This window comes from Ambystoma mexicanum, chromosome 6p, assembly GCF_040938575.1.
Source record: "Ambystoma mexicanum isolate Mex_15411 chromosome 6p, UKY_AmexF1_1, whole genome shotgun sequence".
Lineage (NCBI taxonomy): Eukaryota > Metazoa > Chordata > Amphibia > Caudata > Ambystomatidae > Ambystoma > Ambystoma mexicanum.
The window spans coordinates 1,513,832,052-1,513,854,182 of NC_090935.1; the positions used below are offsets into that span (position 1 = coordinate 1,513,832,052).

Consider the following 22,131-nt stretch of genomic DNA (forward strand, 5'->3'; position numbering starts at 1 on the left):
GGAAAATGTAAAAGTTTGGAGACACTAAGGGAGGAGCTGGGAGAGAGGGAACTGACAGTATTTGAGTACTTAAGGCTTAAAGGAATATGCACAGACCCGAGAATACTTCCCAAATTATCGCGCCTCCTGACCCCCTTTGAACAAGTCACTAATGAGTCCACCTCGAGGAGGGCCATTGTATCAAAACTGTATAAAGTACTGATCACAGCAGACCTAGCGGGCAGACAAACATTTAAGCAGTGGTGGGAAGCGGAAATCGGGAGGGAAATACCTGCTGAATCATGGGACCAAATTTACTGTATAATGTTTCATGGGAACCTGTTCATAGCGACAATGGAACACAATTTTAAAAAGTTGCATGGCAGGCAACTAACCCCCTTGAAATTGTCCAGATTGTACCAGGGTGTCTCTCCGCTCTGTCACAGGGAATGTGGAGAGCGAGGCACAACATATCACATGTGGTGGACATGCCCCAGTATTCTGGTCTATTGGTCGGAAGGCCTCAGTTGGATAAGAGATGACGGCATAACCTTTGTACTCGACCCCTTGCAAATGCTACTGGGGGTACCGGAGGAATCCAGAGATGAAAGCAGACTCCCACAAATCCGTGAGGCAATGCTGAGAGCCGCCAGGGTGGCGATGGCCCAAAAGTGGAAGAGCTATGGGCTCCCCTCCAAAGCAACTTGGTCCCTTAAACTTAAGGATATTTATGTGTTGGAAAAACTAACTGCAATGGTGAAGGATAAAATGGACTTGTTCTACATTAAGGGATGGCTAATACTTAAACTTTCATCTGGCAAGTTTGGCGGGGCGACATGCCCCCGGGGGCAGAGATTACTGATCTGGGATCGGTGCAGGGATGCCGGGCCTCAGTTGAGAATGGAGGCCTCTTCTTGAGCCCAGGGGAAGATATAATGCATGCAATTGACATTCTGGTTCTCGTTTTAGTTTAGTTTATTATTTGTAGGGCGTGCCAAGCCCTGGAGCATCAGGGCGCACAAGACAAGAATATGCTCAACTTTGTTACAGGTACATTTACATAATCATAGTACATTCTGCAAAAAATAAAATATATACAGGTACATGTGCATGGTCATAATGCAGTATACAATAAGCAAGAATGAGCAGGGCTGGAGCTAGGTCCAGACAAGAGGTGATCAGGGTACAGGAATATTTAACAATGTGGAGGTGATATACAGTGGAATAAGTACAGTAATATACAATGGTGTAAAATACAGAACGTGGTATCAGAGCTGGGGCATGCAGGTGGAACGCTAGTAGGGACAGTCAGGTCAAGCAGGTCGGATTAGTTAGATGTCATTAGCTCTCAGCCACTTGGTCAAATTCTGCCTAAATTTCGCAAAGGGCTGGGGTTCTCTTATGTCATGTGGTAGGGAGTTCCAAAGCTGTGCTGCTTTGACTGCGAAGCTATGTCCTCCAATAGTGGCACGTTTAAAGCGAGGGACATAGAGGCAATTCGCATTGACCATTTTTGTTGGTCTAGGTGAGGTTCTTAAGTGTAGCCTGTCCATGAGGTAGGGTGGTGCCATGTTATTGAGGCACTTGTGAGTAAGGGAGGCAATTTTGAGTTGGATTTTGTCCTGAGTGGATAGCCATTTATATTCTCTTCTTATAGAGGAGATATGCTCTTTCCTGTTGATCTTAAGCGCGGCTCTCAGGGCATTATTCTGTAGGACCTGGATTTTTTGGATAGTCTGTTTGTTAGCCCCAATGTAGAGACCATTACAGTAGTCCAGTTTGGACAGTATAAGGGCTCTGGCAAGCGTGATGCAGCTGTCTGTAGAGAGGAATTGCTTGCTGGCTCTAATGAGTTTGCAAGTATATGCTGTAGAAGAGGCTAGGGAGTTGACTTGTTTGCCAAAGTTTAAGGTGGCGTCAAGGTAAAAGCCTAGGGTCTTGACTTCCTTTGCTACTTTGATATTGTTCCCCATCGATAATGAAGCTGGCATAGTCAGTGTTAAGTTTAGTTATGTATGTCGGGGTGCCTAGGATTATGAGCTCAGTTTTGTCGTCGTTCAGGCATAAGCCGTGTGTGGCCATCCATGCCTGAACGATGCTGTACATTTTATTCACTAAAGCCAGATCCACGACGTAATCTCCTGAAAGCGGAAGGAGGATCTGGGTATCGTCTGCATAGTTGGTGTAGGCGATACCCAGATGATCCATTTCGTCAAAGAGCGGCTTTGTGAATATGTTATAGAGGGTTGGTGATACACAAGATCCCTGGGGTACACCGCACGTTATAGGGATCGGGTCAGCTGAGGCTGATGGAGAGAAGACTCTCATGGTGCGGTTATTCAGGAAGGATTTGATCCATAATATGGCCTCTTTAGAGAAGTGAGCAGCAGAGTCTAGGTGGCTGCATAAGACTGTATGGTCGACTAAATCGAATGCTGCTGAGCGGTCTAGCAAGAGGAGTAAGGCTGCTTGGCCATTGTCCCTACATTGATCTATTTGGGCCTTGAGATCGATAAGGGCAGTCTCTGTTCCATGCTGGGGACGGAATCCAGATTGGCGGGTTCCGAGCAGGTGGTTGGATTCAAGGAAATTTTGTATTTGTATGTATGCCACTTTGTCAAAAATATTTAGAAGAAAGGGTACAGTCGTGATAGGCCTAAAATTGGTGGGAATGGCAGGGTCGAGGGTTTGCTTCTTTAGGAGTGGCAGGACCCACGACTCTTTAAGATTTTTCGGTACAATGCCGGTAGTGAAGGATGAGTTGATGAATGGCGATGGTTCTCTCGCAGCATCCTTAATTAATTGGGCAGGGCATTGGTCACCTTTACAGTTGGATGGTTTAAGTCCCAGGATCACTTTTTCGACTTCAATGGTAGATACCTTGGAGAAGCAGAAACGTGTTATTTGTTTAGATTTAAGTAGGGGTGCTGGGGTTAGAGCGTCCTGAGTTGTGAGAGATGCTTTTTTGAAGGCGATTTTAGTTTGTAGGTTGACTACTTTGTTGATAAGGGCAAACTGAATGTCTGAGCACCATTTTTTGTCCTTGGTGCAGTTTTCTTGGGGAATGATGGGGGTTTCCAGCTCTTTCAAGATACTGAACAGTTCTCTGACACTTGATTTAGATTGGGATATTCTGGTATTGTATGTTTCCTGTTTGGCTAGTTAGGATATCTTTTTTGTATTGGGATGATATCTTTGCAAGGTTTAGTTTGTTTTCTACTGTAGGAGTAAGTCTCCATTTGGATTCTAGTTTTCTTTTGGTTAACTTGAGATTTTTTAGGTGGGGGGTGAACCATGAGTTGAGATGTTTTTTCGGTTTACTAGTCCGTAATTTGAGCGGTGCTATGTGATCAAGGGCTGAGTTCATAGTTTCATTGAATTGATCAACTAGCATATCGGGCTCCGTGTTAGTTGGGAGCGTGTTTAATTGGGGTAGTATGATTGGCAACAATTTTTCCGTGGTTATTAGCTTTTTGTTCCTCGTGGGTATAGGAGGGGCAGGTGTGGGCTTGGCTGTGGCTAAGTTAGTATCTACTGTAAATAGAAGGAGAAAGTGGTCCGTCCAGATCTGGGGAACAGTGTCTGTAATGGTTACTCCACAGTTGTGATCAGCTATCCAGTCAAGGATGCAACCTTTATTATGAGTGGGACAGGTGACTCTTTGGGCAAAGCCCAGCTCTTTTAGGATCAGAGCAGTAGCTGTCGACTGGGTGTCTTTAATATCATTGTAGCCTAGGTTGAAGTCTCCTAGCACTATAGTTTGGGAGGTGTTTTTCAAATTTTTGGACAGGGTGGTGGAGAGGTCCTCAACAAAGGTTCAATAGGACCAGGAGGTCTGTAGAGCAGGACAATGTTTAATGTTTGGGAGCTGGCGGTGGCTATTTTGACCGAGAGGCATTCACAAGATTTCGTGATGGGGGATGTGGAGACTCTTATGTCGAGACTGATCTTGGCAATAGTGGCTAGACCCCCGCCTCGGGAGGTGTCTGTCAGCTCGTATGATGGTATATGATGGTATAATTGTCGGGAACTGCTAAGGAGAGGGCGGGACCCGCTGCATCGTAAAGCCATGATTCTGATATGGCTAGGAAGTCTAGGTGGTGTCCGAGAATAATATCTGAGATTTCTGTAGCATGAGCGACTAGGGACCTAGCATTTATGAGTGCACCTTTGAGGTGATGTTTAGTGAGCATGGTGCTTGCTATAATGGTAGGTTTGGAGCATTTTTGTGTGGGTCTTTTAGGGATATGAGCTTTCCTAGTGTGTTCTGCAGTGGTTTTCGGCTGTATGTTCATTTTTAGGAAGTTGATTTGTTCAATTTGCTTTGCTGGTAGTTCGTACAATTTTGGTAGGCGAGCACGAAGTTTGAGGTTTCTGTCTGTGGTACTACAGGCCCTGTATGTGGTAGTATCATCTTGATATTGGTTTACTGTAGGTCCAATGGTTTGTTGAGAAATAGGCATGGTCAGGTAGGAGAGTGATAATACCACTAATATGATGAGGGAGGCAGCGTAGAGAGGTAACTTAGCTGTCCTATCTAGTGCAGTGATACTTAGTATGTTTGGTTTTGGAGAGTACATGCTAGCTGACTAAGTCAGGTGCGCAGATAGCAGCACAGTTAGATATAGCTTTCGCTATTAACCTCAAGATAGGGAGTTGCGGCATGCGAATCGAGGCACAGCTAGATTCAGCTTTAAACTAAAGGTATGCATTTGTAGAATGCAACTAAAAACATAGCTAGGTTCTAAGTTCCATTTTAGCGACTAGAAACATATCCCTAAATGCAATTTTAACCTACAATTGAAATGGTCTGTAAGCGACCTTAAGGCACAACACAATTGAAATGGTCTGGAAGCGACCTTAAGGCACAACACAATTCAAATGGTCTGTAAGCGACCTTAAGGCACAACACAATTGAATGGTCTGTAAGCGACCTTAAGGCACAACACAATTGAAATGGTCTGTAAGCGACCTTAAGGCACAACACAATTCAAATGGTCTGTAAGCGACCTTAAGGCACAACACAATTGAATGGTCTGTAAGCGACCTTAAGGCCACAACACAATTGAAATGGTCAGTAAGCGACCTTAAGGCACAACACAATTGAAATGGTCTGTAAGCGACCTTAAGGCACAACACAATTGAAATGGTCTGTAAGCGACCTTAAGGCACAACACAATTGAATGGTCTGTAAGCGACCTTAAGGCACAACACAATTGAAATGGTCTGTAAGCGACCTTAAGGCACAACACAATTGACTGGTCTGTAAGCGACCTTAAGGCACAACACAATTGAAATGGTCTGTAAGCGACCTTAAGGCACAACACAATTGAATGGTCTGTAAGCGACCTTAAGGCACAACACAATTAGGGTTGCTGCGGCAGGGTCAATTAAGAAATAACCCCAGAGAGGGCTGACCTAGTGCGACTTGGAGAGTATGCATAGCAGGCCAGCAGCATTGTAGCAGGATCCTATAAGTGGCTGCAGATGGCTCAGGTCTATAGACTATAATCTCGGGCAGCACACAAGACATTGATCATGGGGGACCATAGCAAGATGAGGTAACAATAGGTACAGCCACCTAGGTTCAAGAGTTAGCGAGTGTCATAGTGTAAGGCTAGTGGTAATGGCAGTACAGAAGTTCAATGGAGAGCATGTAGATCAGGTTGGGTAGAGAGGTAGGTGCGGCCAAGCATGCAGAGCATAAAAATGATGGTAAAGTGTTTACAGTAGAGAGTGATGCAACGTTGCAAATCTAAACCTACGGGCGGCGTTGTCGACAGAATGGCTGCGAAGGGGGGGGGAGGACAGAGGTATGTGTGGAGTTGCGCTTGATGCTGTGCATGGATTAGGAGCAAGGGGAGCAACATATGCAGTGCGAAGTATCTTTGGGCACTGATACATCATGCAATAAGGCATGAGTGCACGAGAATGGCATTAAGAAGCTTGTAGTAACAAAGCCTTTTCAAGAATCAAAGCAGTTCAATTTATCCACGGGCTGCCTAAGCGAAGTGGCGTTTACCGTTGTGGTTGGTCTGGAATCCGGCAGGGGGTCCGGGCGAATGGCGAGGAAGGCTGAGGACAGGTGAAGACAGATATTGGCCTTATTATCCTGGGCCTTGCTGGGAGTGGGCCGGCTTCGCCTACCAGCTGGTGATAGGCTGCTTAAGGTGGCTCAATGGCCAATTGGATGCGAGGACAGTCGGCTGTGCTCAGTTAGGCACTGGTTTTATGCTTAATGCAATAGTGACCTGGCCCACTATCCTGTATTGTTACATTTTTTGGAAGTTTGGGGTGGTGGAAGCGGGGAAGGGAGGTTTAGGTAACTACACTTCGATGACAATGCTGGATCTTTTCCACATGTTCCTTATTCAAAATGTTCAATAAATATAACGTTTTTTTTTTTTTTAAAGTGGCCAAAGTAAACCTGCTTTAAGGGAGTTAAAATGTCCTCCCAGAGAGTTGGTGTGTTTACAGGGAGTAGCAGGAAGAGAGCAAATCGGTTGGCTGAGCCAGCTATGCCAGTCTAGAGAGAGATTCAATATAAGCAAAAACTTAATGCCAGAATCCTGCTTGGAGCTTTAGCCCAGACCCTGACAATTTCCAGAAGCCTTTGAGACGGAGCGGTTTAACCTTCTTAAGGCCACATGCCAAAACCCAAGGGAGTACCCTGAATTTGTGAGGAAGAAACTTAGCCTGGGATAGGCTCAAGTCTACAGAGGAGAATGGAAAGCCTGTAATAGGGTTCTGCTGAGGAGGGTGACCCTTGGCCGTTGGGTGAGAATGTCAGTCTGAAAAGCACCCACGCTTGAGGTGAGGAGAAATCCTGCTAATAAACTGTTGAAAATGTCCCCTCTGTCAGGAATCAGAGTTACCAGGCCATATACAGTACCTGGAACACATGGTAAGATCAAGAAATAAGTGGGCTGAGGCACCTTTAATATCCTGAGACTGGTGGGAACTTAACTGAAGGACACTTCTAGAATTATCTTTTTGTGTTGAATAGGGAACCAACATTGGACTAGGACATTAGATTGTACTAGTATAGAACCGTGCACTTGATTTCCGCTATCCTCAATCCTGCCTCTTTTAGTCACTCATGTCCCCCTCGTGTTTTAGCTACTTTTGACCTAGATGCTGTATGAATGTACGCAACCCGATAGCTGCAACGGACACGGAAAAATTCTGTGTAGGAAGAACCAGAATTCATCTAGCGTTTTATTTATTTTGTTATGTATTTTATTTTGTACCTATTTGTCCTGCTAGTTGTGCCTATTCATGGTTCCGATAGTTAATTCAGGAAGGCTACCCTCTTTATTCACTTCCTTGTGTTGAGCTATTCTTGGTGTCTGTGACACTAAACACTGCTTCCTTTTGCAATAGTACATTTTCCCAAAATTCTGTTACTGTATTTTATAGTTAGATCATGATTTCATCAGTCTCAATCATAAATAGAATAATTAACATATGGTGTTATTGGAGAATAATTATTTTTAAATCCATATGCTTGAACTTAATAGCTCATTAACAGTTTATTGCTGCTTAATTGGATTTTTTAACACATTGTCTAGAAAGTAGTTAAATGTCACTTCTAATACAAATAGTTCCACAGCAGATGATACTTTTTCTCTTTTTTTATATGTGCAATTTTAAACCTACTTTTCTTTTCTTTTACAGTTCCGAACATAAGCCTGAACTGTCGGTTCTGGCTGCTCTGTCTTTGTGTATGATATTTATTCTTGTGCAGAGGAGATGCTCTCTTGTATCAAAAATAGCCATGGCACTTGGACTCTTGGGAGTATACAGTTACCGGGCAGCCACAGGAAATGTGATGTTTCCATGGCACCGTGATAGCCAAGATATTTCCAGGTAAGTGTTGACTAGCAGTTATTTAAATATTTTTAGAACTGGTTTAACTCTGATTAAACAAACTGACATTCTGCTTGATGCCTAAATATTATGTGTACTTTAGTATTACAGCATCTATACCAGTTTTATTTTCTTTAATGGCACTTCTATGAGGCAAAACTAGTGATACGAGTGTGAAGCAGGCAAGATGGCACTTCTTGACACACTGATACTTTTCAAGCTTTGGTAGCCCCAGTAACAAGATGTTGGCTGTACCTGCCATTGGCCCTTTACGGCTGCCAATTGGGTTTCTGAAGTACCAGATCTTTTGGGCAACAACAAAATAAATTAATTTCCTGTGTGAGCTTGTGCTAAAGATAGTCACATTTATGAAATGTGCATCTTTATTTTCTGCTAAAATCCCAAAAGCTTTAGGGCATTGTCACAGAGAAATATTGCTAACAATAATGAATCATATTTGTGTTTTTATTGTGATTGTCCATCTTTGTGATTTTTCACATTTCTCAGTCGTGCCACAGTAGAATCAGAAATGTTTATTTTCAGCAGAACTCACTGCAGCATCGACTCCGGACTATGGTGTCATTATTTTCATTTGATTCTTCATTTGCCTTATGGTGAAAGCACAGATTACTATTTAAACCAACATATTTCAATATTGGAGCAGCACTTGGCGTATGATAACCATACATATAGTGATCTTATGCGGATGTACGCAAACATTTGGTATTTTCCAAATATTACCGTTATTGTCCAGTAGCAATTTGAAGTACAGCTGTGCTGCATCCTGCCTACTTGCTCAGTTTGACGTTATGCGGTAAAGCCTTGCAGATTTAAACCATTCTGTCTATTCTTACATTTGGCTTTCAAAAGGTCTGAGAGGACACCACATACATGCTGCTCCAAGCAGTGAAGCCAGCAAGAGAGTCTGGAGAACCATGTCCTTCTTTCAATGTGTTTAGATATGTTGATATACTGGCTTGCCAGATTTCTGAATTCATCAACAGTTCTGGTAATCCTAGCGATTCTAAACACTTCAAAATGTTCCATAGCCACCCCTTTACTAAAATAACCCCTAGCTGCAACAGGGAAACATCTGACCCACAGCTGGGCTACCTTGATTAGCCCTAGCAATAGAAAAGGTGGCCAATACCCAACTCCAAAAACACTTGGCCATTTGCAGTCAGGATTTCACCCCATCCACTTTGATCTCGGGGTGTACCAGTTTATTGTATCTGGCCAATTCAAGCAATCTAGCCATGTTGATTCTACTCAACGTCTGGGGCCTTCAGCATTGTCAACTGCCTTATGCTTTTGCAGCATCTTCAGTCAGTTGCAGGGGGTCTCAAACATGCCATTACCACCTTCTGGGACAGAAAACACAGCATGAAACTAAGCATTTCATCTCTTTTCCCAGAAGAGTGCTTTGTGAAGTAACACAAGGTTTTCCCCACTCACTGCTGTGTGATGAGGTCCCATGACTCCTAGTGGTTAGTACCGGAGAGCCGTGGTGCTTGGGACCACCACCCTCTGTATGTATGCTATAACCCTTGCAGAGGTGGTACAAGTTGACCCCCAGAGTCCCCAGTCCATCCCTAGCCTTATGCTCTTGAGCTATTGCCTCTCTTCAGTTTCTACTTTGCAGCTGCAACCCCCTTAATAGCCCAGTGACCTCCTTTCAGGGTCTAACAGGAGAGAAATTCAGCCTCATGTAATAAGGACTGTGCACCGCCAACGTGAATCACAGGATCGTTTCCTTTCACTGTTTGATCCCACTGACAAACCAAGTTAGGAACTGTAACCATCAACAAATAGCTTGAACACAGATTCTTCCACATGTCCACTCTTGAATGTAGCAGGTCGACAACCTGGAGAGAGGTGGCCTGTCTAGCCTCATCCAACTCAACAAGACAGTTTCAAATTCACTGCTGGGGCACAGTAGCGCAATAATTATTTCAAGATGGCAGTCTGTCTTGATTAAGACTGTGTGCAGACCCACACTAGTGTGCACAATGAAAACTGATTTGGCTAGGTTATCTATAATCCCAGTGTCAAATAACCAATGAATGCAAGCCCCAGCTGAAAATCACTAAACAATGAAGTATTCAGCAAACCATGCCACATTTCTATAAAAGGGAACAAGCATTGGTGATTAATGTCTCATTGTGATAGTTGGAAAGTGTTGCAGAGGGCAGGAAATGAGTAAAGCAGTAGGCAGAGATGGAGAGGATCTCAGAGGAGGAGAGGTGGAGGTGAAAGGAGCATTGACAGGAGAATGAGAGACCATTGCTCCCCCCTCGCCCCGCAGCCTACTTTTGCAGGAGTCTTTCCGGATACATTCTGGTTTCACCATCACCGTCTTGTGGCCAATGCTGGATTTGACTTTTATGGACTTCATTGATTCACGGTGCGTCACCCTTTCTCAACTCTCATGCTGGACTACCTTTGCATCTTGTACTCATGGTGGCCCGGAATCATGCTGTTCCAATCTTCATCTTGTATCCTGGTTTGCAACATTATGTGTTAATACTGACTTTTGCAATTGTATTCACTCCCCCCTCTTGCTTCTCCACTGCTTACTCTGTTCTATCCTCTTCTCCCTTTCTCCCTTTTCCTATCTCCTCCCCTCCTCGCCTTACTTTCTTCTAAGCACTTACAGAATTGTCCCTGGACCTAGTATGATAGCAACCTAGTCTGTCTCCTCACCCTCCCCTTGCTTGTCCCCCCTCCCCTCACTTGTCCCCCCTCCCCTCCTGCACTATCTGAAATGTTGTCAGGCCTAGTACGATAGTCTCTTGTTTTGTTCCTCCCCTCCCTTTCTCCACCGCTCTCCTTCACCATTTGTTTTTCTCCGGCTCTACTGGAAATGTCGTCGGGCCTAGTACGGTAGTCGCCTGTCTGTTTCCATTTCCTTCCCACTCCCCCCCCTCCCTTCTTTATCTAGGTCTTAGCTCTTGCACTATCTGAAATGCCGTCAGGCCGAGTACGATAGTTAATTTCACATTCTTACTGTTCATGGTCTGTAAGAATGTCATTGTATTTTCCCTCCCTTGCCTTGAAGCGCTTTGAAACACATTGTGTATAGGCGCTATATAAATAAACTATCATATCATTGCAAGGAGATGGAGCTGAGGCATTGGAAGCAGGATTGAGCAGAAGTAGGACGATTGGCAGGAAGAAAGACAGAAGAGGAAGGGGAAAAGTGGACAGCTTAAAGAATTGCAGTATGTCATGGAGAAAATGAGGGCAATGTCCAGAGGTAGGAAGAAAGGAACGCAATAAAGAATACAGGGAAGCGAAAGAAGGAAGAGGTGAAAGCAGCTATAGAGTGATGATAGGGTTGGTCTGAACCTACACTCCTGAGATATTTGGTAAGACTGATGCACCAAGCAACCCCCGCAAGGATTCCTAAAGGTTGGAAGATGACCTATTCTTGACAACACCGGTCACAGCTATGGACATGCCAAGGTATCTAGTAGACAAATGTTATCCTGACCAGAATGATCTCAGTGAACAAAGACTCACCAGGCACTTGGGCTCAGAGTGACATTTTTACCACTACTAAGAAAGTAGGGACAAAGGGAGCGAGGGAGACAGACTGAGGATCACAGCCCTGAAAGTAAGTTTCATTTGCTGGTTTTGTTCCCAGTTTATCACAGCCATACCTATTCCCTTTGATTTTTGACGTTATAGTAAAGACCCTTGGAACTTGATATCTGGCTTTGAGGTGTCTCTTGTCAACAGTAATAGATGCTATTCAACATTTACACAGACTACTAATTAAACCTAATAAGAAAACAGTATCTTTTCTTCACCTACTATGCAGACCACCCACAGGGGACGAGGACCAGCTCTATTCCTTCTCAAATGATTGGTGATTATCCAGGAATCGATATCGAAAAGTCACCTGAAGCCCAATAGAACCAAAACTGAATTCCTGGTAATAAGACCAAACCATCATGCTCAGCAAATTCTCTGTCCACATCCCACGTGGGACGCTGTGCTTTTCACACCCACGGTTTCTACCCTTGTTCTGTGAGATGCATATATGAGCCTGAATTTCAAAATGAGCACATCTCCATCCAGATTAAAGCGACTATGAGAGAGTCTCCCCTACATCCCAGAGGACAACTACCCCATGATAGTCAGAGCACTTGTTAACTCAAGATTGTATTAGTGAATGCTACATGGAAAATGACACCCCTGTGCCGTTCTCTTACTGGTACTTTGATGGTTAATACTTGGCAAGCATTAATAGACCAGACTGGATCAAAGAACGGGCTGACGATACCACTTTGGGGTAATTAACTGCTACCAAGGTTAAGTACTATGCAGGTGCTAACAGACTGTACCGAATATCGTATTAAATAGGTAGGAGATGTTTTGGGGGAGGGAATAATACTGTTCACTTACTTGCAGGTAAAGTATAGTTTGGATAGAGGAACTCCTTCCAATATTTACAAATCTTGTACAAATTGAGTAGGAAGTTGTTTGATCTTGCTCCACAAGGGGGTTGATGGGCAGCGGGGGAAGGTGGAAAGTGGGAGTGAGGTGGATTATGGCTTTGGTTTGGGAAGTGAGGCGTTACTCTTCTGTTCTTGTTCAGTGTATTGTTGGAAAATTAATAAATCTTGCTATGAAATAAAATTGGATTAGTGCAATGCTTATGCAGAGTCCCTTTTGCCAAGTTAAACCAATTAAAAAGGTCCAGAATGAGGGACTTCCGGTAGAGGGCCGACCAAGATGGCCACCTCTTAGTGAGCTCCTGCAAGGCCCGCTATAACTCCGCTACAATCATCCTCTATCCGGTTCTTCATCGCCGGAACGGGCGTCATCCCGCGCTTCCCAAACTCCACACTACCCCACGGCGGAGGCTGGAGGAAAATCAGACTGGCGAAGTCTCTAAACGCAACCTCCCAGACGCTCGCACCTCGGAGCAGCGGACGAGCCCGCAGGGCCCACTAGGCCGTACCAAACCACGACCGGGCCGAGGCATAAGAGAACCTCCCAGCGGGAGTGCCGCGGACTCGGAGAAGCCCCCCCCCCACGTGTGCGCCCCGCTCCCCAGGAGGCCAGCTGCCCACACCAAACATCCAGAGGTCCGTGGGAGCCCGCAGAGGGGCTGGGTAGCCGCCGGACCATCCGTGCCAGGCGACCGCTGACAGCAGGGCGGGCTCGCGTCCCTCCCGGCCTCTCACTCCCCTTGCCCGACAACACTGGCACAGGGCGCAAGGCCACAGCCCCCGCGCTACGCACGAAAATCGCGGACAACAGAGGGCCTCGGCACCTATTCGGGGGAGGTCCGATATCCTGCCCACCCATCGGATCGCTGGTCGCTGGGGAGCCAGGCAGACTCCAGACCCACACAAGCAACATAGCTGCCGACCGAGAGGACGAGGAACGTGAATCCCCTACACCAGCCCAGCGGCCCCGGCACGGAGGTGAGGAGCGGCGCTCCGTCTCGGGGAGCGGAGAACTGCAGAAAGCTGAGAAGACGAACCGGAGCTGAGGCTCAAAGTTCAGCTACAAGCACTCCAGGTACGGAGTTCATAAGGAAAGGGGGCGGTCGCCGGGCGGGTGGGAGCCTGCCTGGACCCACTAGACTCTAGCTTAATCCAGGCATAATTGACTCTTGGGGTGTGGAGCTCACGAGCAGTACCTCACTCTAACCCCACATAATATCAACATTGACCCACACCCACCCGCTCCGGAGCGGCCATCACCCCCCGATCATCACCCGCCACTTTGTGCGGCGACCCCAAGTCGCAGGAAAACACGCTCTCCTAGCCGTGTCCGCGGCACTAGACATCCTCCTCTCCTCCTGCTGAAACTCCATCTTCGACCATTTACCCTCCAGTGGCTATACCTCTGGCCCTCACCACTCCTAGGGCTGAGTTAGCAATCAGGGACCCTCCGCCGTAGCAGGCGACCGGGTCTGCCCCCTCCTATCCCCGAGACCAGGTTGGATTACTCACCGCACAGCTACAACAGACATCGGATATGGCACGTCTCCAGTGCCGGACACCAAACCAATATTCTGGAGGTGAGAGCCCTCCAACCTTTCCCTGATAAGTGGGAGGCCACAATACACTCAACCACCGCAGGCCCGGTGAGTTCTTACTAAAGCAGCCACTCCTACTGCCATTCGCATAACACTGTGCCAATGAAACCCAACTCCTCAAGAGAACCCAGTCACATGAACCTCATAGTAGCGATAACCTGAGACCCTTCTCTGCTTCGCCGGGACCCTGACTTGGGCCAGGTGTCCGAGCCCCCGCTTGGGCATCCAAACAGAACTACTACAATAGGCAATAAAATCCCATAATACCCAACCGCACAGAACACCGCTGGAAAGCCAAATAGGACGAAACCACCCTCAGCAGTGACCCACGAGAACACGTGTCAGGAGGCCCAACGGGGGAGAGAACCTGATGCCCGGGATTAAAGGAAAAACCCTTCACACAAGATCCAAAACACCGGTGAAAAACCAAAATCGTCTGCTAGAAAGCTGCTGGAACACAACACAACAACGTGCCCCCCAAGAGCCTCCAGATCAGGAAAAACCAACTACGCCTAACAACTCTGAAATGACTATGAATAAGGAAGAACTACTTGACTGCCTTAGAGGTATGGAATCCAGGATAACAAACACGCTCCAGACCCAACTAGAAACAATGAAAGAAGAGCTGAAGACATCCCTGAAAGCGGCACGGCAAGAAATAGACGAACTCGAAGGCAGAGTGGACACACTCGAAAATGGACTCACATATAGCAGAGGAAGCAAAGCAATACAATGGCTTACTAGACCAAGTTGCCAGAGCTACAAATAACCTAGAGATCAAAACTGAAGATTTGGAAAACCGTTCACGAAGATCCAATATCTGGGTCAGGGGCCTCCAAGAAACGATCCAGGATAAAGACCTACGGGACACCATGCAACACTACTTCAGTAGCAACCTAAACAACGCCCCTCCCCCCCCCTTGGAGAGATTTGAATTTGACAGAATCCACCGAGTGGGCCCCAAAAGGAACGAACCAGGAGTGAGACCTAGAGATGTTCTCATTGCCATGACCTCCTATAGTCTGAAGGAAGACATCTTGAGAGCTGCACGTACCCACAAAGAACTGACAATTAACGGAGGGCGAATCCAACTGTACCTGGACTTAGCGTCGGTCACTTTACACAAAAGGAAGCTTATGCAACCAGTTAGAAAAGAACTACAAGCCAAACAAATCTCATACAGATGGACATTCCCCTTTGGACTAGCCTTCGCCTGGAAAGGGAAACAAACAAGGATCGGTACATGCGAGGAAGGCCTTTCATTACTACAAATTGAGGAAGAACAAAGCCAAACCGAAACTAGCCCACGGAACAGTGCACCCAGCAGCCAAAACAACCAATGGGAATGGTCATCCGAAAGCAAAAGAAGATCTAACAGAGAAAAAACTGACGGGTCCCTTCAAATATCACAAACGAAATACTCTGAAGAAGAAACTAAATAAAGAAGTGACTGGAAAAGAAACCCAGGAAACACCTGACCACAGCAGTTAGGCCACCTCAAACTAACCCAAAACAAGACACACTACAAGACAGAAGCAACAAACATATTCCATACAAGAATGGCAGAGACATTGATCGTCTCGCTAAATGTACAAGGCCTGAATTCCCCCAAGAGGCGACAAGCGATTCTCAACAGGCTCGAGGATGCCTGCAAAGGTAGCGATCCTACAAGAAACCCACCACCTGAAAACGGATGAAAAAAGAATGCGTAACAAGGCATTCCCACAACAATACTTTGCCTCCAGCGGCTCGAAAATAAAAGGGGTCGCAATACTGTTAGCTAAGGGAATAAACTTCCGAAAACAGATGATTAGTGACACTGAAGGGAGATACCTGGGAATCAAAGGAACTATCAAAGGGAAGACCTACACGATCCTGGCGATATACGCTCCTAACGACAAACAAGACCGATATATCACAGACCTTCTACTGAAAATAGTGAGCTGGTGTGAAGGCCAAACGATCATAGGAGGGGACTTCAACTGCATAATGGACAATAGCCTCGATAAAACCCTACTCCCTACGGCAGCCGACCAGAGAAACAGACAGGCTTTGGGAAGGTTTCTCAGAGAGCTAGAAATAATCGAGACCTGGCGCTTTTTCCAAGGAGACACGAGAGAATACACTCACTATTCCCCAGTACACAGATGATACTCCAGAATAGACATGATTCTAGTATCGGAAACTCTAATCCCCCAAGTGACTAAGGTGGAAATCGGAACACAATACATTACAGACCACGCCCCAGTACTAGTTAACCTGGAAATAGAGGGGAAAACAAACAAGGCCCGCAGTGGAGACTCAACAATCTGATCCTGCGTGACCTAGCGCTTAGAGCACACATCGAAGAAACTATAAACAACTATTTTAAAGAGAGTGACAAAGGTGAGGTGAAGTGGAATGGAAAACAGTCTGGGATGCGGGGAAGGCTGTAATCCGAGGAGAATTCATGGCCCAAGCAGCAGTATACTGTAGGGAACGAGCAATACTAACCCGGACGATGGAACTAGCCCTAAAAGACGCAGAGAAGAACCACAAAACCCGACAAACGCAGAAATCCTGGCGAGAGTTAAAGAAGGTCCTTGCCCAACTGGAACGTCACACTGCAGATACGGTAGCACAGATGTTACTTAACACTAAACAATCCTACTACGTCCACGGAGGCAAGGCAAATAAATTCCTAGCAGCCAAATTAAACAAACAGAAATCCTGTAACTATATAGCTGCCCTAAGAAATGAAAAGGGGGATGTGATCACAAAAGAGGAAGAGAAACTGTCCGATTCCATGAGGAACTACTAAAGGGAGCAAACCTGAATGCGGCAGGCCAAAAATCCTATCTACTGGCTACCCATCTACCCCAAATTTCGGACAAGGACACAGAAATCCTGGGGAGGCCATTCACAGCTCAAGAAATCAATGAAGCTATATCTTCATTACCAAGGAACAAGCCCCCAGGCCCAGACGGCTTCGGAAACGCGTATTAAAAAACATTTCGAACACAACTACTGCTCCCCCCCCTCACCCGACTCTTCAACACAATTAGAGACACTGGATCGATCTCCCCAGATATGGCAATATCCTCAACAATCTTTGTGCTGAAACCAAACAAGGATCCCACCAAATGCTCAAGTTACCGCCCGATAGCACTCCTAAACACAGATGCAAAGCTATACACAAAGATACCAGCGAACAGGCTATCGCAGATCCTCCCTGATATCATCCATGAGGACCAAGCAGGGTTTGTCAGGGGACGACACACCCAAGATAACGTTAGAAGAGCCATAGACATAATTGAATGGGGGAGACGTACAAATCAGAAATGTGCAATAGCGGCCCTAGACGCCTCACGCGCTTTCGACAGTTTGGACTGGGAATACCTTCGGATGATCCTGGAGAAATTCGGACGCGGGACATAACTCAGCAGGATGATCCTGGCAAATTTTCAACGCCCATCTACATCATTTCGGATAAATGTCTGCGACTCAAAACAAGTGGAGATTCGTAGGGGTACGCGCCAGGGCTGCCCCCTATCTCCACTAATATTTGCAATGGCTATGGAACCACTAGCAGCGCGGTACAGAGAAGACCCCACTATAAAAGGAGTGCAAATGAAGAAAACCCCACAGAAAATAGCATTATACGCTGACGACGTGATGCTCTATATGGGAGACACTATAAATACACTACCGAGAGCCGTACACACACTGGAGGAATTTGCCACCATATCCGGATTTACAATCAACTACAATAAATCAAAGGCACTAAACATAACGGAGGACGCAAATACAATAAACCGCATGAAGCAGAGATTCCCTCTGAGATGGGAGGAAAACACTCTACAATACTTGGGGGTTCACCTGACAAGGAAATTCGAGGACTTATATAGATCAACCATCCCCCCTCTTCGGAAACAATTAAAAGAGGACCTGCTGAGATGTGATAACCAGGAACTATCGTGGTTTGCCAGAATAGCAGCGGTAAAAATGACCCTTCTCCCCCGCCTACTATATGTGATCAGTTCAATACCAGCGGAGATCCCACGACAGATAACCAAAGAACTTCAAAACGCAGTATTTGGATTCATATGGGCGAAAAAGAGACCCAGAATACAGAGAAGCATACTGCCCCGTCCCCTGCTCCTGGGAGGTCTAGGGGTCCCAGACCTGAGCGGATAGATCATGACAGCGCATATGGCCCCCATGCTCCAGTGGGCTAGCCCAGCCGACACCAAAGGATGGAGAGCCATAGAGCAAGCATCCACACAGATCCAGATAACAGCACTCCTAGCACTGAACCCCAAGGCCCGCGAAGTGGAAGGAAAACTACTAGGGGCTACCAAAACAGCCCTGAGTAACTGGGACAGAGCCATGCAAATGAAGAAGATCAAACGAGGGTTAGGCCCGCTATCTGCAACAGCACATCACCGAATTCACTCCAGGCTTGAAGAATTATTTCTGGGAAGGATGGAAAGGCGCAGACACTCTGACATTGCAGGACATGTACCAAAACAGTGAACCAATCCCTTTCTTAGAATGCAAAAAGAAATTTGACCTGGGGGAAAATTAAAGGTTTAGATACATGCAAATACGATACTGGATCTCTCATCCGTCAGTGAAAAGAGCGGGGACAAGAACCCTAACAGGATTGGAACTAGCAATGCAAGAAGGGGAACCAAGGAGAGGGATATCTAGAATCTACAAACTGCTCGATGGAGCACAACCAACGGACAATCTAAGATATAAAGAAAATTGGGAAAAAGATATAGGAGAGCCGATAATGGAAGGAGAGTGGGACCAGATATGGACAAGAGCCCACAGATCCTCCAAATATACAGCAATTAAAGATGCTGCATATAAATTATGCTACAGATGGTACATGTCCCCCCCACAGATTACACAAAATAAACCCAGAATAACCACCAAACTGTAGGAGTCAATGTGGAGGGAGAGGAGACCTATTCCACATGTGGTGGGCATGCCCCAAAGCGATTACCTATTGGAAGGAGATACTGGGACACATCAAAGATATTACTGGCAGAGACTTACCACCATCACCTAAGGTGATCCTGTTGGGAACTGAGGTAAAGGGTACATACACGACATCAGGGTATGTATCCACTCTAATAACACACTTACTATCAGCAGCGCGAATGACATTGGCACAAAGGTGGAAAACGCTAGAGGGCCCGACGACACTGTGGTGGTGGGCGAAAATATGGGGAGTAATGGCAATGGAGAAGGTAACCACCATGAGAACAGAGACATACCAGAGATACTTGTCCATATGGTCCCCTTTTAGAGACTTTGTCAGACGGGGAAGCCCATTTTTATAAACCACGGACCCTCAGAAGTATATCGATCACCTAACAACCCAGAATAGTGAAAGAGAGAGAGAATCAGCAAGACGAGAAAAAGGGAACAAGAAAAAAGAAAATAAAGAGGGGGGTAAGAGTTAACTGTTCAATTGTTACATTCAAAAACCTATGAATAAAAGAAATTAACACTGCAGAGACTCTGGTCTACTAGGTCCCCCCTCCAAAACTTTGTCGAAGAAAGAGAAGCTTATTTCTTCAAACCTCAGAATCTCAAAACGTTCATATCTCCTGACAGTCAGAAGCACAAAAGGAGCGGGACTCTCATATGGGGACGTTTTAGCAGAAAGAATAAAAAGACTCTGGAACCAAGGGGAAAAGGATCTGGGTGGGGGAGGAGGAAGAAAATGAAGAATGTATAATTGGTGACAGCTTACACAACAACTGGTGACATTAACCCTGAATGAAAATTTGGTTTATGCTCTGTGATAAGTGTAATGAATATATGTTGTAACTGATTACGTCTCTATCGAAAATAAAAAAATAAAAATGGTTATAAAAAAAAGTTCCAGAATGCAGCTGGTCGGCTTAACTTTAGTTAAAAAAAAAATCAACCAATATTGACCTATTTGAGAAGCCTAGACTGGCTCCTTGTGGCGCCAAACTAGTTTAAATTCCTTTGCCACAAGGTCAACAGTATTAATAGTCGTTCCTTTTGCTACCTCCAAAACAAAATCCTCCAGTACCAACCAGCAAGACCCCTTTTTAATCTTTCTCGCAGTTAATTCAACCCGCTGCAAGGGCAACTGAGGCAGATGTGTCTCACTTTATTTTGTCCTCCACTTTGAAATGTCTTGCCTCTCACATGAGGCATTGGTTCTTTTGTGTTTTCAGGACAGCAATGAACTCTTTCCTTGCTAACTGACTCGCTATCCTTTTCTGGTTGCTACTTCTGCAGCTTTCTTGTTAAGCTTTCCCTTTCTTCTTTACTTTTCTCTGATCCTCTGCAGCTCACACAATGAGCCATGTCACTCGCCCTGACCCTGCACATTTGCTTCAAGAAGCAAGTGAGCTTGTGGTGTATAAAGTATGAATTACAATTAACATAATTGATGTACTACCTGGCCATAAAATGGCACTAGCTGGCAGATGGATTTCTAATGTGTAGGTAAGATCCAAAACATGTGGCTTGGCCAGTGATTTTTTTTATTTTTTTTTATTTTAGGTGGCATTGCTGACTCCCTTTTTCCAACCCGAACATTTGCTTAGTAATCAGTCTTTTTTTTATGCCTTTCCTAATGCTGCACAATCCTGTAAGCCTAGTTGTGAATGAAACCAATTAATAAAACAAAGTTAATTACAGACCTCTATGTGATAAGTACATTGTAGCAGAGTATTTCTTTTTACCTCATTGGCAGATGCATTGATTTGCTTGTCCCTGTCCTTCCCAATGACCTTCATATCACTGTAAACCAGCCCAACCTTGATACATTTACCCAAAATTTCTTTTAGTCCCTCCCCTATCTGTCTACACTGTAGATGTTTTGCTTTGTGGTTTGTTTTTTATCCTAATTGGAGAACCCTATACCTAGATAACCGGACTACCCATGCGTGTGGGGGAAGATACAAGCAATTGTAACATTGTTTACAGATCAGAGATGCTCTGTAATTGTGCGTTGTGGGTGCTGCCCCACAATTTTGAATCCTCCTTTACCCATCTGTTTGAGAACCTGAACTGAAACTTAAAATGCATTCATCAGTTTACTGCCTGTGGCTGCATTGAAAATGATGCCCCTTTCAGAATTAGCTCTCGACTGTTCAATCCCTAGAATCCCTTGTTTATCTATTTAGATTTATCCAAATAAGCTATTGTAGGCAAAACATTCAGAGATTTCTGATAACAATAGAGTTTTGTATTCTTTTTCAGATTCACAGTTTTCTACCCATGGGACCATTGGTATAGGAATCGTACAGGAAATTTTGATATCATATGAGCTCTCATTGCCTGGCTTTTAACTAATAAAACAGTCAGTGAAATGGTCCTACTGTAAATGTTGCACAAGTAGCTGTCTATCACAGTAAAATAGGCGATTATTTGAATTGTTTACTCCCTTGTGGTTTTCTTCTTTATCTGTTAAAGCACAATGCAGGAAAGGTTAATTTTATTTCAGTAAATAGTGTTTTATGAACCTTATTAAATGAGGAAAAATAACAAGCAATGGGAACGTTATTTGAGTTTCTGGATTGTCCGTGGGCAGACTGTTCATTGTATCATAATTTTAATAACCGGTAACTTTAAAGTTAGATGTTATACAGCTAGCTCTTAGTACTTTGCTAAAGCAATGCACACTGATGCACATGAATCACTTAATCAAACCTGTTTCTAAGCAGGTAAACATTGAAAAAGAGGCTAATTTGTAATTATAGAACTGTTTCTGCATGCTTTTGTATGCCTAAATGCCTAGTTTTAATATATGTTTGGCAAACAATTGCATTTGAACAATTACATCAATTGCGAGTTAGGCTTTCTATTTAAGTGTGTCCTCCACATGCACCCACTTCAACATTATTAAAAAATGTAAGGAACTTTCAGACATTTCGGCACTTCAGTCTCATATGGAGACCGTAAGATTGCTAGCTATGCTGAAGAACCCAAGCTACAACATTCCTATGCAACTCCTGCTTATGTATTTTGCACCTGTTGTCACTGTCACTGATTTTCCTGGCTTAGTAGTGACCCAGTGTTCCAGGGCAAAATGAAATAAATTGCCTGGATCGAAGGTCCCCAGGTTTACTAATAAGCACTTGAAGGCCTGACACAAAATGGAACTTCAAATCAAGCATTCTCATAATTTAAGGAAATGCATGAACCCAACAGAAATGTCACCTAAGAATATACAGTCATTCTTTGGA

At 45.0% G+C, this 22,131-nt stretch overlaps 1 protein-coding gene across 1 annotated transcript in view; it reads left to right on the top strand.

Annotated features, from left to right (window-relative positions):
- PIGG (phosphatidylinositol glycan anchor biosynthesis class G (EMM blood group)) overlaps positions 1–22,131 on the top strand; it is a 1,567,692-nt gene that overhangs the window by 1,219,666 nt on the left and 325,895 nt on the right. Inside the window, exon 10 of the mRNA XM_069626359.1 lies at positions 7,657–7,848. Coding sequence (XP_069482460.1) covers positions 7,657–7,848 — 192 coding nt within the window. The remainder of the gene's footprint in view (positions 1–7,656; positions 7,849–22,131) is intronic.